Here is a 20,552-nt window from a genome sequence, read left to right on the forward strand (position 1 = left end):
TGTGATGATATGGCTCGTAAAATTGTGAGGTTGCCGCATGGCAACATGCGGCTCGTATTAATGGTAACACCAAACTGCAAAGTCTGAAGTTAGTTTAGGAGGTAAACAAGAGATCGAACGAGAGCTATGGCCTTTTTCTATCTCTAAATAGTGTACGTATCGCAAAAATACCATCGCCGCATTATTGGTTCTAAGGTGTCTTCCCTGCGGTATAAATATAGGCGATTTGCACACTTTGTATAGTCGACTATAGTAACTATTACATCTTCAGAGTGCGTATTGTATTTGCTTGGGCGAATAGGACACCCCGGCTACAAAAATATCGTATAATATCTCAAAGGATGCATGCAGATGCAGCCCTGTCTTATATGTCACAAAGCAACCCTGTACATAGTAATATTATATAAAGTGACTGTCTGTTAGTTTTAGCACAAGTCCCATTGAATTTGCGGGAAGGGACCTAAAAGTAAAGCTTTTTACAGTAGGGTAAAGCCATGGAAGGTCAAAAGCTGATGGAAATTCGAAACATTAGAAAATACTTCTCGACTGAAATTACACCCAGAGAGAAACAATGCGCGCTGGTGAATTGCAGGTCGATTCTGTACTTAGTCGACCTACCATTAAATAGGGGACATAAAAATGTGACACACATAAATAACGGGTTAGATACTATTTTTAATATTGGATTATTCGCTAGCCGAAAAGCAAAAAGCCATCAAGAACATCTATGTACTAGAAAAATGTATAAAGAACGTTTACATTAAACAGCATTGCTTTACACTACGAGGTTTCATAAGAACTGCGTTTAAAGGATTTCATTTGATCTTTCTCAGTGAGTCACCAGCATAGCGTACGCGACCTTTTACAAAGCAATGCTTGTTCCATAGATGTTGTAGGTTCAAACTCACCAGTAGAAAAATTTTGATCGTAAGAGAAGGGTTTCAGGAATGGAAAAGGTCGGCGACAGATTTACATTGAGCCGTGCATTTACATTCCAACAGAACACTGAAGAAGTGTTACGTTGCAATGAAACTTTTCGTAAAATGCTCACATTTTTCACATACACTTTTTAAGAGGCAGCTGGCAGTCAGCTACAGGAAAACTCTTACGTAACTCTTTTTTGATTTAATGCCAGTATGCCTAACTTTTCAAATGACCAAATTTCAGGGAATAAACGCAGCTTACAAGATATGTCCTAAATTATCTAAAAATGCTTTGCATTTAATAAACACTAACACTGTTATTGGCCCTTAGTATATTTAAAAATTCATAAGTTTCACATTATGCATGATATTCTTCTACAGACACATTCTGCGTCAAATCGACGCTTCAATCAATCACTTTCAACGTTTGCGGCGGTTCGTCTGGCTTCTCTGGGAAATTGCCGCTTAAGCAATCGCCCGGAGGCGTTTCTGTGTACATATACTGATCACGTCATCATTGTGTTTTGCCATATTGGTTGGTCGAAACAGCTGAGAGATGCGCCATGGAGTGACGGCATGGTTAGAGTAAAGACCTATAGAGTGGAGTGGTGGTGCTCACGTAACTAGTACTGACTTCACTGTTCAGTAAATTTTTTTGTGGTTTACAAAAGTTTTGCAGTTACGTCAGACGAATAGGTAACGTATTAACACTAACATTATGTGTATACGTTGTGTGTACACAATGTTGACTGACGGCAGGTCATCAAAACCTGATCTTGCCTTTAGCATGCAAATGCAGAGCATTTTAGCGCATAGAGTGCAAACTCTGCATTTTTTTAATGAAAAAAAAAGCCACTGGATCCTGCTAGATACAGCAAACGGATTTGTTACTAATGATTGAGCTTGCTAGGAAACTTTATGCAGATAAAACGATATATATATATAAGATAAAAAATGAATTCTAAACTTTTTCGATCAGGTAAATTATTTAGGGACTTAAATTTTAATTAGAGGCCAAAAGAAGGGTTAGCTTTTTACTGATGCATATGTTTAGTGTTGCGTTCTTCATAAAATAACTGAAAGAGGCCATCAACATTGTAATAACCAGCTATTTTAGAAAACTATTTTGTTGTATGTTGTAGCCGTCTTGAGCTCTAGCGTGGCGATGGAAAGCGTCGACGATGCGGGTGCCGTTTGCGGCGATTTCGACCCATACAATATCAACAGCACGGACTTTAATCCGGACCTATATCTTCAACGAGTGTTTAAAGAATACCGTCTAACGGAAATCATGGACCGTGAACAACAGATTCATCGTGAGATTCAGCTACTCGACTCGGAGATGCAACGACTCGTCTACGATAACTACAACAAATTTATTTCAGCTACTGACACGATCAAGAAAATGAAGACCGATTTTCAGACAATGGAACAAGAGATGGAGTCACTTGTTGAGAATATGTCGAAAATATCTATATATTCAGGCAATGTATCGCAGGCACTGCATAAACGTGCTCAGCAGGTAGCCAATCTGAATACGACATCAACTCTCCTTAATCGTCTGCAGCGAGTGTTTGAGTTGCCGGAAAACTTACGAAAGCACAAAAAGAACGGACAGTTTGCTCAAGCCGTAACATTATTTACCTCAGCCGAGTCTATTCTCAGTCAGTACTCGTATATTGCCTGCTTTAAAGATATCCATAGCGAATGCCTGGCGATCGTCGACGAGATCAAGGCGAAGCTGTTCGAACGTTTTGAAGAACGCCACGTCAACGTTAAGGAGCTCTCGGAGGCAGTGCAATTACTCAATTCGCTCCACGAGCCGATTGAGAAACTTTGCGCGCAATATTTGGAACAAGCGGCTATTTCGCTTAACCGAGATTTGACTGTTTTAGTTCGGCAGGTGTCACTGGCTAAGGGCGATAGTTCGCCTGCTTCTGCGGGTCTACCACCCGAACTACATCTGCTCCATTCGACGCAAATGGATGTACAGCAATTTGTTGATCATTCATGTAATTCGTTTCTTGGGAATATATCGTTAATCATTGCCTCGTACGCCCAGCTCTTCGTGTCTAGTGGACGTGCTCAGGTCGACACAACAATAATGGAACAACAACAAAACTTTGTACGCAGCCTAATCGAGGACTATTTCAGGCTGGTCGCGGAACGTATTGAAGCAGAAAAACGGAACAACAACACAGAAGTATGCGTGAAAGCGTTAGATAAGACTTTCCGTCGAGTGCAAGCACTAAACAATCTACTTCCACAAATGGACCTTAATACGAAAGTGTACGAAATGATTCAAAAGGCTGCAGAAGACAAAGTAGAATTTTACTTAGAGGAGATGCAGGTATTCATTGTCAATAAATTAGCTGAGCTTCGTCATGAACTCATTCAGCCATTTAAAGGTAGCCTTAGTGTGATTCTGGTGAATCTCGAAGCAGCTGTACTCGAAAAGGTCAAGTGCGTCCTTTGGGAAATGCGACATTTCGTCTCACAGGACGTCACGTTTGCAGCAAGTCGTGGTCAGTTGCGCAATTTCATTTCGGAACATTTGATCAAGCGCGGTTTATTAGGTAAATTTATCTCCTTCGCGGCCGATACAATGCGAAATGAATATTGCGACTTAAGTGGCAACCCTCTCGTTCAGCTGGTTTTATCGAAGCTGTGCCTTGATCTAAGGCATTCGCTAGTCAAACAGGTGTTTCGCATGTGTGACGACGCCCTCGAAACGCAATCGATGGCCTCGAGTAGGCTGCCGGCTGATGTTCAGGAGCTGGTATGCTCCGTGGAATCGTTAGCTGAAGAAATGCTACAAGGTTTTGTTGTACGTTCTGGTGACGTGATTTCGAATATGTTACGAAAAAGCGTCGATGCCCGAAACTGGGTTGGCTGTGCCGAACCTCGAAATGTACGAGCGGTTATGAAAAGGGTTGTCGAAGATCTCACGCAACTGGACGCTAACGTCGGTTTGTACAGGGTTTTCATCTTCACAATAATAACAACAACAACGTTTCAGCAACCAGATGAAATTAACGCTATGCAGTCGATAATTTGCTCTTAAATGGTTCAATATATTTAACTGATTAGCGTTCCATACAAAGTCTACATGTATCTAGCTGTCCTACAGCTTTTAAAAATCAGAATGAAAATTATGTTACCACTACGCAACTGTTTTTAGAATACAGTAAATAGGAATACCCCAATATTTACTCAACGCTCATATTTACTTTTATTTAGGCTCAATATTTACTAACGAGTTCTTATTATTAGATCCTGTATGCTTTATCATGCATTTAATTTTACATGAAACAGGTGAACTATACGAAGAAGGCTCCCGTCGTGAACGTAGCAGCGACTCAAGTCGAAGAACCTATCCGTATTCGCAACGTTGGGGGCCCCCTTCCACTGGGCATACGGAGTGCTCGATGATGCCTAACCTTAACTTTAACAAACTTTTCTCAGAGAAAATCGAGATTATGAGCAAAGTGGAACCAAATCGCGTGTCAGTGATGACAGGAGTCATCAAGATCTCGCTGAAGACGCTCCTAGAATGCATTCGATTAAAGACATTTGGCAGATTTGGCTTGCAGCAGGTGCAGGTGGACGCACATTACCTGCATCTTTACCTTTGGCGGTAAGTTATTATGGCTAATTGTGCATTTACGTTTATACTTTAGGAGTTTACCACTACAGTCTCTCAGGAAGTGATGTTCGTATACGACATCAAATAATGCTGACTAGATGCAATTAATGCTTTGCTCCTGATTCATGAGCCATTATGTACGTATCATATCTCGTAGAAATGGAAGATCTGGCAAATTAGTCACAAATTAGTCACAGGATTTTACTTATGAATGTTATGCATAGTATTCAGATCTCGGCAGGTATATAGTTTAGAGTTTGTGCCTATACTAGATTTAAATAATATTAATGTGATGCTGTGCTATTTTGTTGTTTTTATAGATTTGTTCAAGACGAGCAGGTGATTTTGGCATTACTGGACGAGATAGTGTCAAGCTCAATACACCGATGTCTCGATCCTGTGCTTATGGAGCACAGCGTCATTGAAGTGATCAGCGATAGGGGATAACAAATATACAGATATGAAATTAACGAACTTGGACGTGCGACCTGCGCCTTTTAAGAAGACTGACTCTTAGGCAAAGCAAAGATTATTTTTGGAAAATATATATGTAAGAGGAGTAAGGAATCATGAGCGTGTTTATGGTTGCGGATATTTGTTCCTGTTTCTTTGTTAATACCATCGAAGTAACGAGTCATTCAGAATGACCACCTGTAGAAATTGCGTACTCATATTCTTACGCTTTTGTGGCTAATTATTGTAAAATTAGGAAACCAAACAAACTTTTTATCACTTGGCTTAAATGATTTATGCATGTCATGTAAGTACATCGAAGCTTATACAGTAAGTAGGTAATCATATAATGATTATACCCACGTAGCAATAAAAGCACATGAAAGAGCATTTATTTGTCAAAAACGAGTGCTACTGTTTTTACCCCTCCACAGTTCCTCGGTCGACTCCTGTTGATCTACGAAACTATACTCAACATGATCAATCGACCATGCATGGGACTAGGCTCTTGGGTTAATCGTATTGTCATGACTTTGGCATAAGTCGCGAACTGTAATTTCATCGCTGCAAGAAATTTACAACGATGTTTCGTGTAGCCAAAACTAAAATACCATGTTCACGTGAACTTATATCGTCACTGAAGCTAGTTTTTCCTGGAACGCTGGATAAGTGACGATATATCTTACTGAAGGGTAACAGTAAACCTTGATGCTCTCTTCCATAGAGAGACCTCCAGGTGGCACACTTGTGTTGTCCGGAAGTGTGTAGCATCCTGGATCTGTAATCATCCAGCCGAGTCGAGGTGTCATCTTTGCTTTTTGAGTTCTTTCTCGAACTGGCATCTGTAGCATGGCTTGGCGCCTTCGACCTTCTGAATAGTCAACCGGTTACCAAAACTCGATCCTTCCTTGTATCTATTAATTGAGGCCGAAAGCGTTCCACGTTACTATTTCTGTTTATTGGAAAACCAATAATAATTTGCAAAACAAAATTATTGTCGTAGACTATTGTCCCTAATTATATTAAAATGTCAAAACGTGCTGTATTTCGTTCTTCTGTAATCTCGACTCAGATGCTGCTCGTAATTTATTCTGAGTGAAAATTAATAGTTTGATATTGAGAAAGCACAACCGCAGCCTAGAGGAACATGATTCAATTAACTAGATTTAATTTGGTCCGAATATTTTGAGGCTTTAATGTAAAGCAGATTTCAAATGATGTGAGCTTCTACTATCTTCGTAAGTTGACCATACAGCTAAAGGCAATCTACCTGTAGTCGAGATTCACAATTGTGGTGAACCTAAATCATTACGTCTAGATACGCTCTTTGTAGGCGTGAAGTGTTTCTCAAATACGCTACACACAAAAAATTTCTTACGGAATAGAATTTTCGATGCCAAATATCTCGAAGGTGCAAGGGTTCAGAAAGGTTAAAACATTCAAAAAGGTGCAGAGGGTCTCAAGAAAACTAATTGTTGGAGCTTATCTAAATGGCCCAATTGGTAATTGATATTATCTTCTCTGAAACGATCTTCAGTTTTTCTATCAGAAGTTTAAATGCCCCAAAAATAGCTTTGAACAGTTTTGATGAATTCTCGAGCCCTTTCAACCTAAATCCTATCAAGTATCTCCCGGTTTGGCTCCTGCAAGAATGTTTCAGATTTCTCAGTAGACTCATGAAAACTAGTGTTAAAGACTGTCGATTTAAAAAAAAAAAAGTTTATCTTCTCGAAGATTCTTCCAACGTAAAGAGATTGGATAATAGCTGATCTTAGCTCAAAACCCGAACCCGACGCACTGTTTTGTAGCATGATGAGTTTTTGTTCTGTTCTATAAATATCTGGTTTCTGTCCGGTGTCAGGAGTAGCGGATGAACGCGCTATGACAAACAGTCTGCCAAGGTTTTCCCCAGTTTGAACTCACCAGTCCGTATATATAGATCAGAAAAAGGAACCTGTTTTCGCAGCATCCGCTTAGCTGATGATATCGCAATCCATCGATGTAAATCACTGCATTGAAATTCTGCCCTGGAGTGCGTTTCGAAGTAAACGAAAATTTATCGTTGTTGGATACGCTTCCTGTGAAGACGATTACCGGATTTCGACCTCCTGAAGTAGGTTTAAAACAAATAGTAATTTTTATAATTTTAGAAATTATCGTAGATATCGTATCCTACAGATGCCTAAAATCTGTGGGCTTATGTGTGTTCTTAAATAGAATAAATATCACGTTATTCAGATGGCTCCATATTGATATATTCTAATCATAATATACTTACACAATAATACAGCATACTGGTCATAATATAATAGGTTTGCATAGAGAGAGGTAAGAGTATCCGGTCCATTCAAGTAGGCTGATGAAACATCGGGCAAATGGAAGCCAAGTCGCGCAAAACAAGTTTAATTAAATTGAATTAAAGCCGTCAAACAAATTCGTTTATAGAATCAATGGGGATATCGAAGGTTCACATTTTGCGGGTCTACATTGTGTAGAGCAAATATTTTACTTTCAGATTTGTCACAGAACTGTTAATAACTGCTTTTATTCTATAATAAACCAAAAATCTATCTTAATATTTTTAGAAGCTTAATGCCTGTTTATCTTTCAATTGGAATTTCACGCGAAAATATCACTTTCAATAATTACCATAAATTTAGACGTAAATATAAAAATGCGTAAACGGGAGATGGTGGAATCAACATTTAGATTTACATATTCGTCGTAATAATAGCAGGTTGTCCTATTTCTAGAACCAAGTCCTAATGTAAGTTTTTAATTATATCCGCAATCTTGTGAGTATACACAAACGTTTGTAGTCCAACGAGTGTCTTTAATGGATCGCTCAATCTTTTACATAGAATTTAACCAATTTATTTAGCGACAAATCTCTATTTTTAATTTTTGTTTCCTAACATTTTTTCGAACCCGCCTTCTAATATTACCCACCTGCAGGTTGCTGTTTAATCATCATTCCATAACTCGCACCTCTTAGACCACCGTTAAACTCAAGTGTGAAGACTGTTCCTGATTCTTGACTGCCGCCTGGGGTGCGGGCTCGTCGCGGTGTGGAAGGTGTACCTGGCTTTGGGGTCCCGGGAGCACTTCGCGGCTTGGCGCTTCGAACAGACGTGCTTGACGAGGACCGTTTAGTCGATCCCCCAGAAACCATATTGAACGCGTCTAGATATGGGCTGACTGCCGGCGTCGACGCTCTCCCGATCATCGGCAGGATTCGAACCTTTTCTAGTAGCAAAAAAAACTCTCCGGCCACCGGAGACGAGCACACCGCATTCTACCGTCCACTGTTTCGCGCCGGTCCTTCTGTCTCTATGGAAACGGCTAGGAACACAACTATGATCCGTTTCCACTGAAGCCCACTCTAGCAGGATCCCTCTTATTGTTTGCTTCCCTTCTCTAAATGTAACTTAATGTCTTCTATGCCTGCCTATGGCGAGAGTTGGACAGAGTTTAACTACTTGAATTACAGAAGTCCCCGGAAGCTAGTTTGATTTTTAAAAATAGATATCTTTATATTTCATAACCAAATGTCGCTTTCTGCCACCTTAAAGTAATGCACGGCCCATAATACGTGGTGAAGTACCAAAAAGAGCAAATCAAAACCGTACAAAGACACGAGTGCTACACCATAGCTGATTATAGCGGATTGGAAAACGCCGAACATCGACGTTACCTAAATGGGATGCTTCCACTGTATGCATCGACATTTTCGTCGTATGGAATAGAGAGATAACAGCTTACATATGCACACACATATATATATATACGCGTCTAGATATGGGCTGACTGCTGGCGTCGACGCTTTCCCGATCACCGGAGAATTCGAACCTTTTCTGGTAACAACAAAACCCTCTTTATCTATTTTATACTTATGTGAATGAATAGTGTGGCTGTTAACTAGTGGCCGCAAACTAGGGGCAGGTAGTTCAAGCGGAGATTGGGCGGTTTATTCCGAACGATAAAGATTAAAGCCTTGTGACATTGCTGCTATCAATGGTGGCGGTGGTGGCGGGAATTTCAGCGACATGGAACTGACGTGAGATCAATAGCAACATGAAGGATGGTACTTAGATAGCGGTGGGGGAGACTAACACAACATAAAAAAGTTTCTGGGAGTTTCCACCGTCACTGCCGTAACTTTACCGGGGGGTCGTTACGATGTTTGAGATCAAGACGAATCAGGCGCTCTGCTACGGCTGGTCAAGGTAACAAGACAGCTATGGGAAATGCAATAATAGAAAGAGGCAAGGCAGATCGCGGAGGTTAGCGAACGAAGGTGTGCGGCGGGGCGAACGACAGTTTGTGCTGCTATAGATAACTTCTCTAATCAAAATCTGGCCTGGGAAATACTGACTCAATTCACAAATGAAACAAAAATTATCACACTGAAATAAATAGATATGAAAATGTTCCTAATAATTTAGCTTGATTCATTCATGAAATCTGTAACTCAAAATATCTATCTACCTAGTTGACTTTGTTGACCTAGTTGACTATCTATCTACCTAGTTGAACAGGAAGCAAAAATGACATGTTAAATATTGATCTGCCTTATGTTTTACATAGGTGCGGATCGACGTCATTGTCTAACACGATATTAGCATTACGTACTACAAACATAATCAACTGAATACGATTCAGTCTGGCTAGTCTCTACCAGCCTAAGCTAACAGTCCAATGAGGCAGGACAGAGAAAGAAGATTGCTTTCTTCCTCACCCTGGTGGCTGCAAAAAGCCTTGTCTTTCAGATGCTTGAATAACGCATGTATTTCTGAAAGCCGGTAAATCCGCCGATGCCTATGTAACTGGAATGTTCTTACTAATACAGAAGAAACAACAACAGATAGGGTCACGTCTTGACTGACGTTACATTTATTTAATCTCTAGACGCCGTCATCATCATTAGTATTTGTCTCTTCGTATATTTGTTGTTTCTGTATATAATCGTCAATCACGATTGTTGGCTGGCCTCATCATCGACACTGATGAATTACCTCACGTATGTCCATTTATTAGTACTTAATATTGTTTTTACTATATTATTACAATCATCATTATTTTCATCACGTAGTAATCAACTAATGTACTCAGAGTTTCGACCAGTTGACAGCCCGTATGTACCAACGCAGATAACGTAAAAACGCAGGAAACTAGTCTATGTATTAGATTAACTAACTTCTTCGTTTAAAGCCGTTTTGTTTTTTCTCACATCAAATATTATAATGTAATAATAATTAACATGATCATTAAATTATCCGTCATGAAACTACCGTCATTATTTTTAGCAGGGGGTAAACCGGCAGTTTACGACCGCAGACGGTCAGCAAGACTCGACGTGTTGCCGATGCTGTGCGCTCTGCCGACCATATATATATATATATATATATATAGCGCGACAACTATATATATACTATTCTACGTACAACATCATAATTTTTAGAGAATAATAGTAATAATGCGCTCCATCGTAAATCATTTAATTGGGTAACTGCTATTTTTTTTTCTTTGACTTCTTCTACTACTTCACCACAGTGATCTGCACAAGCAGCGAACAGTTCGACTAAACTTACGTCAATAAGACAAGTCAGAAGAAAGCTTTGTATGTTATGGTCGCTCGTTTTTCTTGCTTAATTCGTTTTCACTTTTCTGCTATCGACAAAATGACATAAATATCTAGAGCCAAATACGATGATTGGTTAGAAATATTATAGAAATGCTATCGATCGTAAGGGTTTCGCTTTCTTGCAGGCTTACTGATAACCAAGAGCCGCATTGTCTGCATCATGAGAGTTCGTTTTCTCCCGACTATCATTTACGCTTATTTCGAATTATTTGATTTTGTGTTTCGGCTGCGCAAGCTACTCCAGAAGAAGTTGTCCGTAAGCCCGGTCTTCTAGGGTGAGACAGATCTCGTCTAGTTAGATTAGATGTCCTTCATGAATATATTCAGTTGAATATGTTCATGGATTGCCCTACCGAATCACTGCAGAAGACGTAGAGACCTGTTTTCTTCTAGCTGGTTATTTTCAATATTTTTCCTTTGCTTTGGCTCGTATATTGACGCATTTATTCAGATACCGCTAGAGGGAACGGAAGCGTTATTTTTGGTTGTCTGTTCTCGTCTCATGTTTGTGCATGTTTAGTAAGTGTCTGTACGTTTGTTTTCTATGGTTACTATAATTTTCAGTGGCTGTATCAGCGATTTGAACAGGAAGGAGCTTGGATACGCTTAGCATGTGTACACCTGTGCGCACGTTACATACTGCCCATTTATAATGGAAATCCATACAAATCTCTGCTTGAAATCCCGAGATCGTACTGTAGATGTGGGTAGCCATCACTGTTTCTAAAGAGAAACTGCTTCGGCTTGAAACCATCCGGAGCGATTTGTTAGTAGGCAGCATAGGTTAACTGTGCTCTCGAAGCCAACGATAAAAGGTTTCACGTCTTTCTTTAGCAATGAAACCATGCCAGTAACGTTCATTTGTCTGGCCTAAATTCAACATGTATCATGTGACATTTCTGGTATATGCATGTACATGTAGTGGTAGCAAGATTGGCTACAACCGTCAAGGTATTCACTGATAAAATCGTAATAGCTGTTATTTTGTCGCTTCCGCTGCAGTGGGCATACCGATGAAAGGTTGGCCCGACACATGTCCCATGTATATCATCGACCCACCATACATGATTCATAGATCTTAGCGCCCGGCTCTACCCAATGTTCTCGGTGTTGCACACTACCAAGTGCCCATTTACCGTCGCTTAGACAATTACAGTACGGCGTCCACAGCCGCATAATAGAAGACGTTGCAACTCGACTGCGAGCGACTTACGGGGTGGCTTCGCTTGGGCTTGAGACTTTGTCTTTCGCTCCTTTAATATAATGAGCACAGAACAAAACCACCGTATTTGTATTTTGCCAACTGCTCTTATCAACAGTAGAGCTAGACAGCGTCTCGAGTTCTGTAACGTAAAAGTACGCCTCTGAAGATTCGTTTTTTAGCTTAAGTGGGTCGCGTTTGCGATCCGCAAACGACCCTCAGATACGATTGGATCACTGGACGTAGAGATGCTCAACTCAGCGGCAGCCATTGACATTGGTTTGAATTATTATTTTTGGCAAAGTTCTGATATCACGGCATGAATCGGAGATGTAAAATATTCTCTAGTGTTCCTTCCAGCCACCTCGTATATTAACATTCGCGCTTAGTAGCTGATGACATGTGAGAGATGCCAGCGTTGTTGCGTAAAATTAGTACGTTTATGTTACGTCGTTTTTACGATGGGCTATTATCGTTATTATGCATGTTTTCAATCATCATAACGTTAATAATCGTAGCAACGATGATTGCTTCGAAGTATTTTAAACAGTTAATCGTCAATACTCATCAGTAAGAAATAACTCACGTTTACTGGTTCTTCTTAGCTATCGTCAACCAAACAATGACCAACCTATTTATCAACCCGTCAGTCATAGATTAAACACACAACCCATTTTATGACCTTTCGGATTTCTGCATATGAACGTCTGAGTCAATGTTTCTGTAATAATTATATCGACCAGAAAGGTCAACGTCGCGGGAAGTGAACAGGAATTTTCGGACAATTCAACGAACGACACCGAGTACACGGTGTTGCTTTTTCGAAGACTTGCTTAATTTTTCACTTATACGACAACCCTCAATTGTGTAAAAAGTTTTACGGATGAATTCTTTACCATATCGCGCTTTTATTGGTTCTTCACTGTTCGAGAGACGATTGTAAACAATTAACCAATTCTCTTAACAAGTAACCATAAGATTATCTTTCTCTACGGTCTACATCGGACTTTGGACCTTATCAGACGAACCATATACATCGTATTACTATAGAGAGTACGACCTTTTGCAAAGTACGTGTCACCGTCAAACCATTTAATTGCACAGTAACCACAGATAAATAGTCTCCGCATTACTACAAAACGTTATAGGCACGTAATATGGACGCTGATGCTAAGAATATGATAATTCTTTTTGTCGTTCTGTCGCCTCCCTCTCTTCCTTTGCCTTCTGTCCTCTAGTCATTTGTCCGCGCATGTCTTAACTACGTCTCTGTCATCACCAGTGTCATCGCCATCTATTCATTTTCCACGTTACACCCTAGCAAAAATACACAAGGGCATTCGCTTTTGAGAACTACTCGTCACCAGCAAATCAAGCGACAACCTGCTTCAGCTTACTTGTCCCTGTTTGTTTACTTCTTCTTGCGTAATCAGCAGAAAAAGAAAGAATACAATAAAAATTACTGTGTTAGTAATAGTCAAGGGACCCGATGCCCCTTATGAAAAATGGTGGACTGTTTGTTCGAACTTGCTGTACTAGATTCCTTGACGTTTCTACACAAGAAACCCAGTTTCGGTTCGAATTACCGTAAACAATTTATCCAAGCGAACGAACTTCACCACTGACCAGTCACTCAGATTGGCATAGCCGAGACGAAGAGATACGAGATTTGAAAGCTTTTTTTCTTATAATTACAGATATAGTGGACAAAGACGCACTTCGCTGTTAGAGGTGCCGTGGCAAAGCCTAGACATAACCTGAGTGGAACGAGTCGCGGGCCCCTTGAACTATGAAAGTTTCTTCATTCAGGCGAAAAATTTTACTTCCGCGGTCCACTTCACCAACAAGGTAGACCCCCTGGATCCGTTTTCCCGAGTTCGTAACACCCCTGCCCAGTCAACCATCATGTTACCTATAGGCGCCGTCTATTACTCAGACGTCATATCTTCTGTTTCTATCTATCTGTAATATTAAGTATAGTCGTTTAACGTCTTCTGCTTATCACCTTCTATCATGCGAAAAAGACCTCAAGATCTTTATTCCATCTGTCTCAATATGTTTCGCCGAATAACATTAGCGTGTGTCCGTGGAGTAGGCTATCTCTCCGAAATCCCTGCTTCGAGTGTCATCTATCGCATGTCCGCATATGTATCCCATCATTGCGCATCGCGTTCGCATTTGTTTATTCTGTATTAAACTCACAGTCTTCATGTAACATCTTGCTACCACGTCTTTATTTACGACGTCAATTCGACAGCTTTGTTTCCCCATTTATGCCAGTGTGCCAAATTTGTCAGGCTTTAGATAACATTTTTTTTTTCGGTCTTTGGCCTTTTGTCCCTTTATATGTAAGGATCGTTTTATATTCACACACATCCTTTTTCACGTCTACCAGCGTAATACCTGTAGGCTACAGTACGACTGTTAGCTGTCAGTCGAACCGCTACTAACTAGCTAGATTCTATTATGCCTTCTTCATTCCTTTACCCCGTCATTCTTTAACTTTCTCTCAATCCTTGTCACCGGGGTGAGAGACTGCAGGTGAAACGAGCGTGTGTACGGGTGTTTACCTTTTACACTGCTAATAGAAATTTTTAGTTATGTTGGTTCGTTTTAAGACTACATGCTGTTATTCTAGAACTAATCGCTTTTTGTAACGCTATATATGGCTCGCACTAGATGTACTTGTGTATATGGATACCGGCTGTTATAGTTAGTGACGTTTCTGTTCTTTTATAGGACATGGGTCTGGCTTGTTGTAGCATGTATGGTGTTTATTATGTCTTGATAAACGCTTGTCTTTTCTTTATCCTACGCCAGTTTACGCTGTCCTACTATAGCCCTTTGCGACACCCATCCATTGCGGTGTAAACAGAATCATCAGTATCTAGTATCTCATATATATGACACGTCGATACAGACGTCCAACGGCAACGGTTTTTCTTTTCGTATCTGTTCGTTTGTTTTTATTTATGCATATCAAAGTATATGACTTACACGGAGAGCAGATTATCTTCTACTTGAAAGAAGCCCTTGGAATCGGATACGAAGTAGAGCAGAGCAGAGCATAGAAAGTTCACCCCCTGGGTAATACAGGCGGCACCATCATGACGATGGCCACATATATATGATCAACTTCCTGAAGTAGTGTTAAGTGAAGCACGATGACATCTGTCTCCATTTTGAAATTAAAGTGAGCAACGGATTAGCATAGCTCGTTAACGGACTAACGGTTAAGTCCGCACGCAACTCCCAAACACCTGTAAGTACCAAATCAGTAAAGCATGTAGATTAGAACAACACTACATCAGTACAACGGACTTATTCACCTTTATAGCAACATTCTGGGTTTCCACAGTAGGCGGCGATAATTGCCACAGCTTATTATTCTGTCCTATCGAGCAGAAGTAAATGGATCTCGTATATAAGGTACAGTTGGCCAAGCCAACAAATTGGATCAATGCGTAAACAAATTTCTCCGAAAAATTTGATTCTTCCACTGGAGAAGAGCAACTGAGCTATTGATTTAATAGGTGAATAACTGCTTTTTATCTTTGGTGGTGGTGTAAAATGGATTATGACAATAAACTACAAATAGAAACTTATTGGGTTTCTTCAAGAAATTGAATAAGCTCGCTTATGGATCCCTAGCATATTCATTAGATACCAATCGTAATTATGTATTAATCGTGTAACTAGGCTGCGGATACATCTATATTAATGAAAAATTAAGTTATTATTATAGGGTTGACAAAGAGGTACTCGTATCTTATGAAAATACCTAAAAAAACAAAAAAAGTTGTCGGTTAGTCTACAGCAAGTTTAATATGTGCCATCAAACTTCGTGCAAAATAATACCTCTTCTAATCTGTTTGGAGTTTTGACATTTTCATTACCTTTGACCTTCCGCAGTTATCTCGTTCCCATCTCACTTGTAATTCCGGCAACAATTCCAATTTTCATCTATACCTATCGGTTTAGTGCAATGCGGTTGCATGTCAATGTCCCGTATTCTGTACGTCAGTTGTTCTCGTGATGTTTTTCTGCTTTCATGGACTCGCTTACGGCTCAGCTTCTCTTTCTCTATTATTGCTGTTATGTTTATATATCATAGCCAAACAACAAATTTTCTTAACTTACGCGCCTCCTCAGTCAACTTGTCTAACTAATCGTCGTGGATACATGCGTATGTAAATAAAGATAATCCAAACGTAAGAAATTATATGATATTTTAGTTGTCTCCTATGTCGCTGTTGTGTTTAATATTGTCATCACTATTTACGCGTCGCATTGTTTCTGTCCTGTGATCAACGTTGTTTCGGCTGGTGCTTTTCGGCTTCGATTCTATACTGACAAGTAGTAACTGTGAGAGTTCATGCTGTTATTTTCGCTTGGCGTTTCTGCGCTTATTTGCGTGTAGCTGACAGAAGATTCTGAATCTCGTTTTCGAGGTCGTCGTCATCAGCGACGCCAGCGCCGGTGCTGCCTGATTGAACGACTTCGTAGCCATCAAGCTCTTTCTCGATCTCCTGTTCGAGCTCATGATCTCCTTTACCGCTACGGCCTCCCCTTACGCCAAGCTGCTGCATTCCCTTAGCCAGATCCTCGGCATTCACCTGCAAAAAAGATATCTTGCGTGATTACCAATACAGAAGGCTATGATTTTGGCCAATAATGTCGTGAACATTCGATATATGTTGGTTTGTGTATACGTGCATGTGCGTGTCTCAGGCTTCGTAATCGATATCCATTAAAACACTAAGCACATATGGGATGCATTTATTGCCATACGTCTCAAAGCGGGTTGTCTTAACCCAAACTCTTTTTTATGATCACTGAAGACCAGCTAGGTTTACATTGGTTATTTAAAACACCAACACCCATATGACTGCAACAATTATTTAAAACGTAATCGCTTCATTAAATTTAACTTTTGACTATATATGTATATAATAGTTCACACACTGTGAACTTCCCTTCGATGAACTATGTACATGGAAAGGGTAATGTTACTGATAAAACAATGAAATCCCTGTTGGTCCGAATAACAGCATCGGCTCACCTTGCCTTCACAAGAGTCGGATACGAAATCAGAGGGTATTCCGCTATCAGCTCCGTCATCTTCTGCAAGCCACAAAATGGCAAAGCGTCGTTAAACATGTTAGTTACTAATAGTTTGCTATTAATAGAATAGCTTTTCTGACTTCTCTCGCGACGTGAAGCAAACTGAAAGAGGATGCAGAGTAATAGTAACTTGTTGAGTGAATACTTGACATTCCTCATGTTCAAAACTACATCAAATCATGACCCAAGCTACGTTATCGTTTGTCTTCCCAGATGAATTTTCACTGCTAAGGGCCGATAGAAACGGAGACCGACCGGAACTCAAATCGGTCAGATACAATGAGAGGTAGCTTCTTAAAGAAAGGCCTTTCCTCTACCTCGAACCAATTCTTCTGCAAAATGTTTCCCTAAGACAATGCGAGCGAGACAACGTAATCCTGTGGGCATCTCATTCAGAAGATGGGTAGCTACAGAGCGCTGCATTTGTTAAAGGGCTTCAGCAATCGCCAAATAAACGTTTGGATTCATTCGTTCCAGAAGCTGGACTGCGGACTTTCACTAACCATACGCATACGGAAACATCTGGCCAAGCTGGTCTAATGTGGCTTTCCATAAAGCTATTACCAAAAATATAAAGATTTCACAAAGGGAGCGCTCGATATTGAGGCGTTCGCGCGATAACGTCGCGGTTCATAACCTGTTGCTGCTATTTTTGATATGGCCCTAACCTCTTAGGCTTCTTGATCCGCTTCTTTTGCGGCTAAGTCCCTATTAAACCTTCATCCTTTTGAACCGCATTTTCTACATAACCATGACCGCTATAGAAATTAATACCGGGTAGCGTGCTCTTACAGTATTCTATTGCATTGAATTATTAAGGGGTTCAAAAAAAGATGGCATCTACCTACGCGAGTGGCGCTTCCAGAACCAACCGCATGACTTCGGGCTTCGAAATGCTATGACGTTGCTGGTGAGCTAACCGATGATATGATTGCCACTGTTAACGCTTAACTTCGCATCTTTTTTCGCTTAAGGGAAAATAGTATTTTGTTTAGCTCTCGCGACCGAGACAGAGCGTGTCGGAACTCATTTCACTTTCATTCACAACTCAATCGAGTTGGCTTCTAGCCCAACTCGATCGACAGCTAAAAGTAGTAATTTTTTAGAACCATACCCATCAATTTCACAACTTATCCGTCAATTTGTTCTGCTACAGATAATTCGCGTAGGATTACCCTACTACTCAGCAAGTGGTGCTGCAACATCTGCATTCACTTTACGGAGAGACTAGCATTAGGTTCTATATTAATAAACAATTTTTTGCCGGGGCAAGCTTCATGATGGCCTTATTTCGTCCGCTCGTTCGTTTAAATGACGCGAAATCGGACAACGTTGTGCTTCCCTTAATATGTGCAATTTGTTTGCTAATCCTAAGCTAGCTCTCAACTTTTATCCTTGACGCGGATGAAGCCTTTGAAACTGCAGTCAGCTGATAAATAAATCATGGACTTCATCGGGTTGCTACTCTCACAACACCAAGCTGTATAAATAAATCAAGTATATAGATAAAACGCTATCAATAATACAAACAGGTGTCATTTTTTAAAAAAGAAATCGTATCTTAATTGTTAATACGCCCGCTGAATAATTCTTATCTATGCGGTTTCCACATTCTGTAGATTCCTGAAAATGACCTAAATATGGGCAATGAACTGTCGACGATAAGTTTATACCAGGCATATGGCAAATGGGGGCATTTTGATACAAAATGTCTCCATTTGCCGCATTAAGCATCCGCCCTTTAAGACGACATGGCGCTATGCCTTATCGCGTTCTTCGCGAAATGGCATATATTACTGAGACGTGGTTGTATGAGAGTGCGTTATCGAAAGAGGGTATGTTTGGCGTTTTCCGATAAGACTGTAGCAACCAAGTTGGCGGAGGAGTTTTGATTTTGGCCAACAAAGGGTAGTACGTTTTCAACCCCTCGGGATAGATCCATGCCACGAAATAGTAACCGTAAACCTAGTGCGACCTGTTAATCACCTGTGTGTAAAATGTTTCGATTTTAGCCCATTATTATTATCAAATTCGAACTTTGACCACAATATGTTTCTAAAATTAGTAGGCAAATATGTTACCTACTAAGCTATTACGGGGACCACCGGGGACGGTTCGACGTGCCCTCCTTAAAACATCAACAAAGATTTACAGAGCTGAACTATCCTCTTTAGAGATGTTTCTCCTCGATTTCTACAGTAATCCAATGTAAAAGATAGGTAACAAAGTCTTTGATGGTGTTTTAATAAATGGTCATTCAACAACTAACGTTACAGTCTGTCAAACGACTGCGATATCATTGGCCTGAACTTGAAGAGAAGCGATTCCAGGTGGTATAGTTTATAAACTGACCGTTTCCTTTTAAATCCATCAAGCATTCAAGCTTTGCATCCAGCAAGCAAACGTCTTACGTTGCTTGCAAAAATAAGAAGGTAATCCGAACGAGATGATAGAGAAGTGTTTGCCTTTATTTTCAGATAGTGCATTTAAGCTGTATGTGAACCTCCGTCTCAGACAGCGATCTCTGATCGCGAATGAATGACAATCCTTTTCTTACTTAGAAATTTTGTCAGGCTGACTAAAGAGAATAGGTCTTGACTCTCTACATGCATATAATATTATGCCAAAACATGTTAAGTAATGTATGTTAAAATCTGTGAAAAATTAACCGCATAGATAGGGTCTCTTTTCTTAACATATCTATGCCAGGACGCTTTGGGGAGCATTTTGGGCAATAAAACGAGTTTTTGCTCTTGTTTCGTAGGAAGTTACCTGGATAAGTCTGTTACGAAAAGTCTGGGCGCGCTTGTCGCAATTTTTCTTTACACAACATGAAAACCAGACTAGACAATACAAACATTTGTTCCCAAAGACAAAAACGTTCTTCCTATGTGCTTTCTCGGTGTGAGGTAAACATTTAATGTGTATGAAGGAATAATCTAGATGTACAAAAAGTTCGTATAAGCACTTACTTATCACCACAGTATTATGGATTAAGGTATGTGATTATAACTGCGTTGCACTAGTACCGCAGTCGAAAGGGCACCACAATTAAAACTTATACGTACCTTTCCCGTCATCCGAAGGTGTTTGCGGTCCCTCGGCCGTTGACGTGTCGGTACTACCTTCTCCATTGCCGCCGCTCTTTGCAAGTGAGTTTAGCTGCGACGACTGCTTGACCAATGACACACGATAGAAGTAGTTGCGCCAAAAATCCTGTAAAGTGTCAGCAAATAAATACCTTATGGTAAAATCGAGATATTCTATTCAGATTGACAATGCTCATGTTACTAGTCTGTGGTGCTTTTTACATTTAACAATAGGACAAAAACTGTACAGCCACCATAAGCCCTCCATCAATGTGCAGATTAATTTACCACAACTGTATTGCGTGGACTTTTAACCTACAGCACTTTAAATATATTGCTCGCACGTTCCGATGTCTGCGATAAAGCAAAACGTCATATGAAGATCCTTAAACGAAATGAGACAGCGGCCCTTACTGCGCTCTGTAGGTCTTCAGGTGTTTTGCGTGTTGCGCCCTTGAAGATTTCTGAGTAT

At 40.2% G+C, this 20,552-nt stretch overlaps 3 protein-coding genes across 6 annotated transcripts in view; 1 reads left to right on the top strand and 2 right to left on the bottom strand.

The window, feature by feature from the left end:
• Positions 1-91: 91 nt before the first annotated feature.
• On the top strand, positions 92-5,430 carry Vps51 (vacuolar protein sorting 51). The gene is made up of 4 exons (XM_022797698.2): positions 92-1,619; positions 2,066-3,892; positions 4,239-4,560; positions 4,890-5,430. Exons 2-4 carry the CDS (start codon positions 2,089-2,091, stop codon positions 5,014-5,016), a joined length of 2,253 nt encoding a protein of 750 aa, XP_022653433.1. The 5' UTR covers positions 92-1,619; positions 2,066-2,088; the 3' UTR covers positions 5,017-5,430.
• LOC111247124 (glutamate rich 3-like) lies at positions 5,387-8,705 on the bottom strand. Its single transcript, XM_022797701.2, has 3 exons — positions 7,972-8,705; positions 6,977-7,130; positions 5,387-5,936 (listed from the first exon to the last, which is right to left on the bottom strand). Exons 1-3 carry the CDS (start codon positions 8,246-8,248, stop codon positions 5,828-5,830), a joined length of 540 nt encoding a protein of 179 aa, XP_022653436.1. The 5' UTR covers positions 8,249-8,705; the 3' UTR covers positions 5,387-5,827.
• Positions 8,706-9,887: 1,182 nt separating this feature from the next.
• Positions 9,888-20,552, bottom strand: part of Sap47 (Synapse-associated protein 47kD) — a 43,715-nt gene continuing 33,050 nt past the window's right edge. For 2 of the 4 annotated variants that reach the window (XR_015322670.1, XR_015322672.1), the window contains exons 5-8: positions 20,060-20,207; positions 16,930-16,991; positions 15,764-16,483; positions 9,888-15,127 (exon numbers count right to left, since the gene is read on the bottom strand). Coding sequence is in view for 1 of the 4 variants with exons in the window: in XM_086982226.1 (XP_086838352.1) it covers positions 16,274-16,483; positions 16,930-16,991; positions 20,060-20,207 (420 nt within the window). In the remaining 3 variants the exon portion in view is untranslated. Of the gene's footprint in view, positions 15,128-15,666; positions 16,484-16,929; positions 16,992-20,059; positions 20,208-20,552 lie in introns of those variants that run through there. The other 2 variants (XR_015322671.1, XM_086982226.1) reach the window with 2 other exon arrangements.

This window comes from Varroa destructor, unplaced genomic scaffold (genome assembly GCF_002443255.2).
Source record: "Varroa destructor unplaced genomic scaffold, Vdes_3.0 BEIS01000003.1, whole genome shotgun sequence".
NCBI lineage: Eukaryota > Metazoa > Arthropoda > Arachnida > Mesostigmata > Varroidae > Varroa > Varroa destructor.

Bases quoted from the DNA above. Each gene is read 5' to 3' on its own strand.
- Vps51 (XM_022797698.2), top strand. From the start codon at position 2,089: ATGGAAAGCGTCGACGATGCGGGTGCCGTTTGCGGCGATTTCGACCCA. The intron at 3,893-4,238 runs GTTTGTACAGGG...TACATGAAACAG, and splicing joins GCAACTGGACGCTAACGTCG to GTGAACTATACGAAGAAGGC. The intron at 4,561-4,889 runs GTAAGTTATTAT...TTGTTTTTATAG, and splicing joins CTGCATCTTTACCTTTGGCG to ATTTGTTCAAGACGAGCAGG.
- LOC111247124 (XM_022797701.2), bottom strand. From the start codon at position 8,248: ATGATCGGGAGAGCGTCGACGCCGGCAGTCAGCCCATATCTAGACGCG. The intron at 7,131-7,971 runs GTGGGTAATATT...AACCTACTTCAG, and splicing joins GATTAAACAGCAACCTGCAG to GAGGTCGAAATCCGGTAATC. The intron at 5,937-6,976 runs GTTCCTTTTTCT...CTCAATTAATAG, and splicing joins AGCGGATGCTGCGAAAACAG to ATACAAGGAAGGATCGAGTT.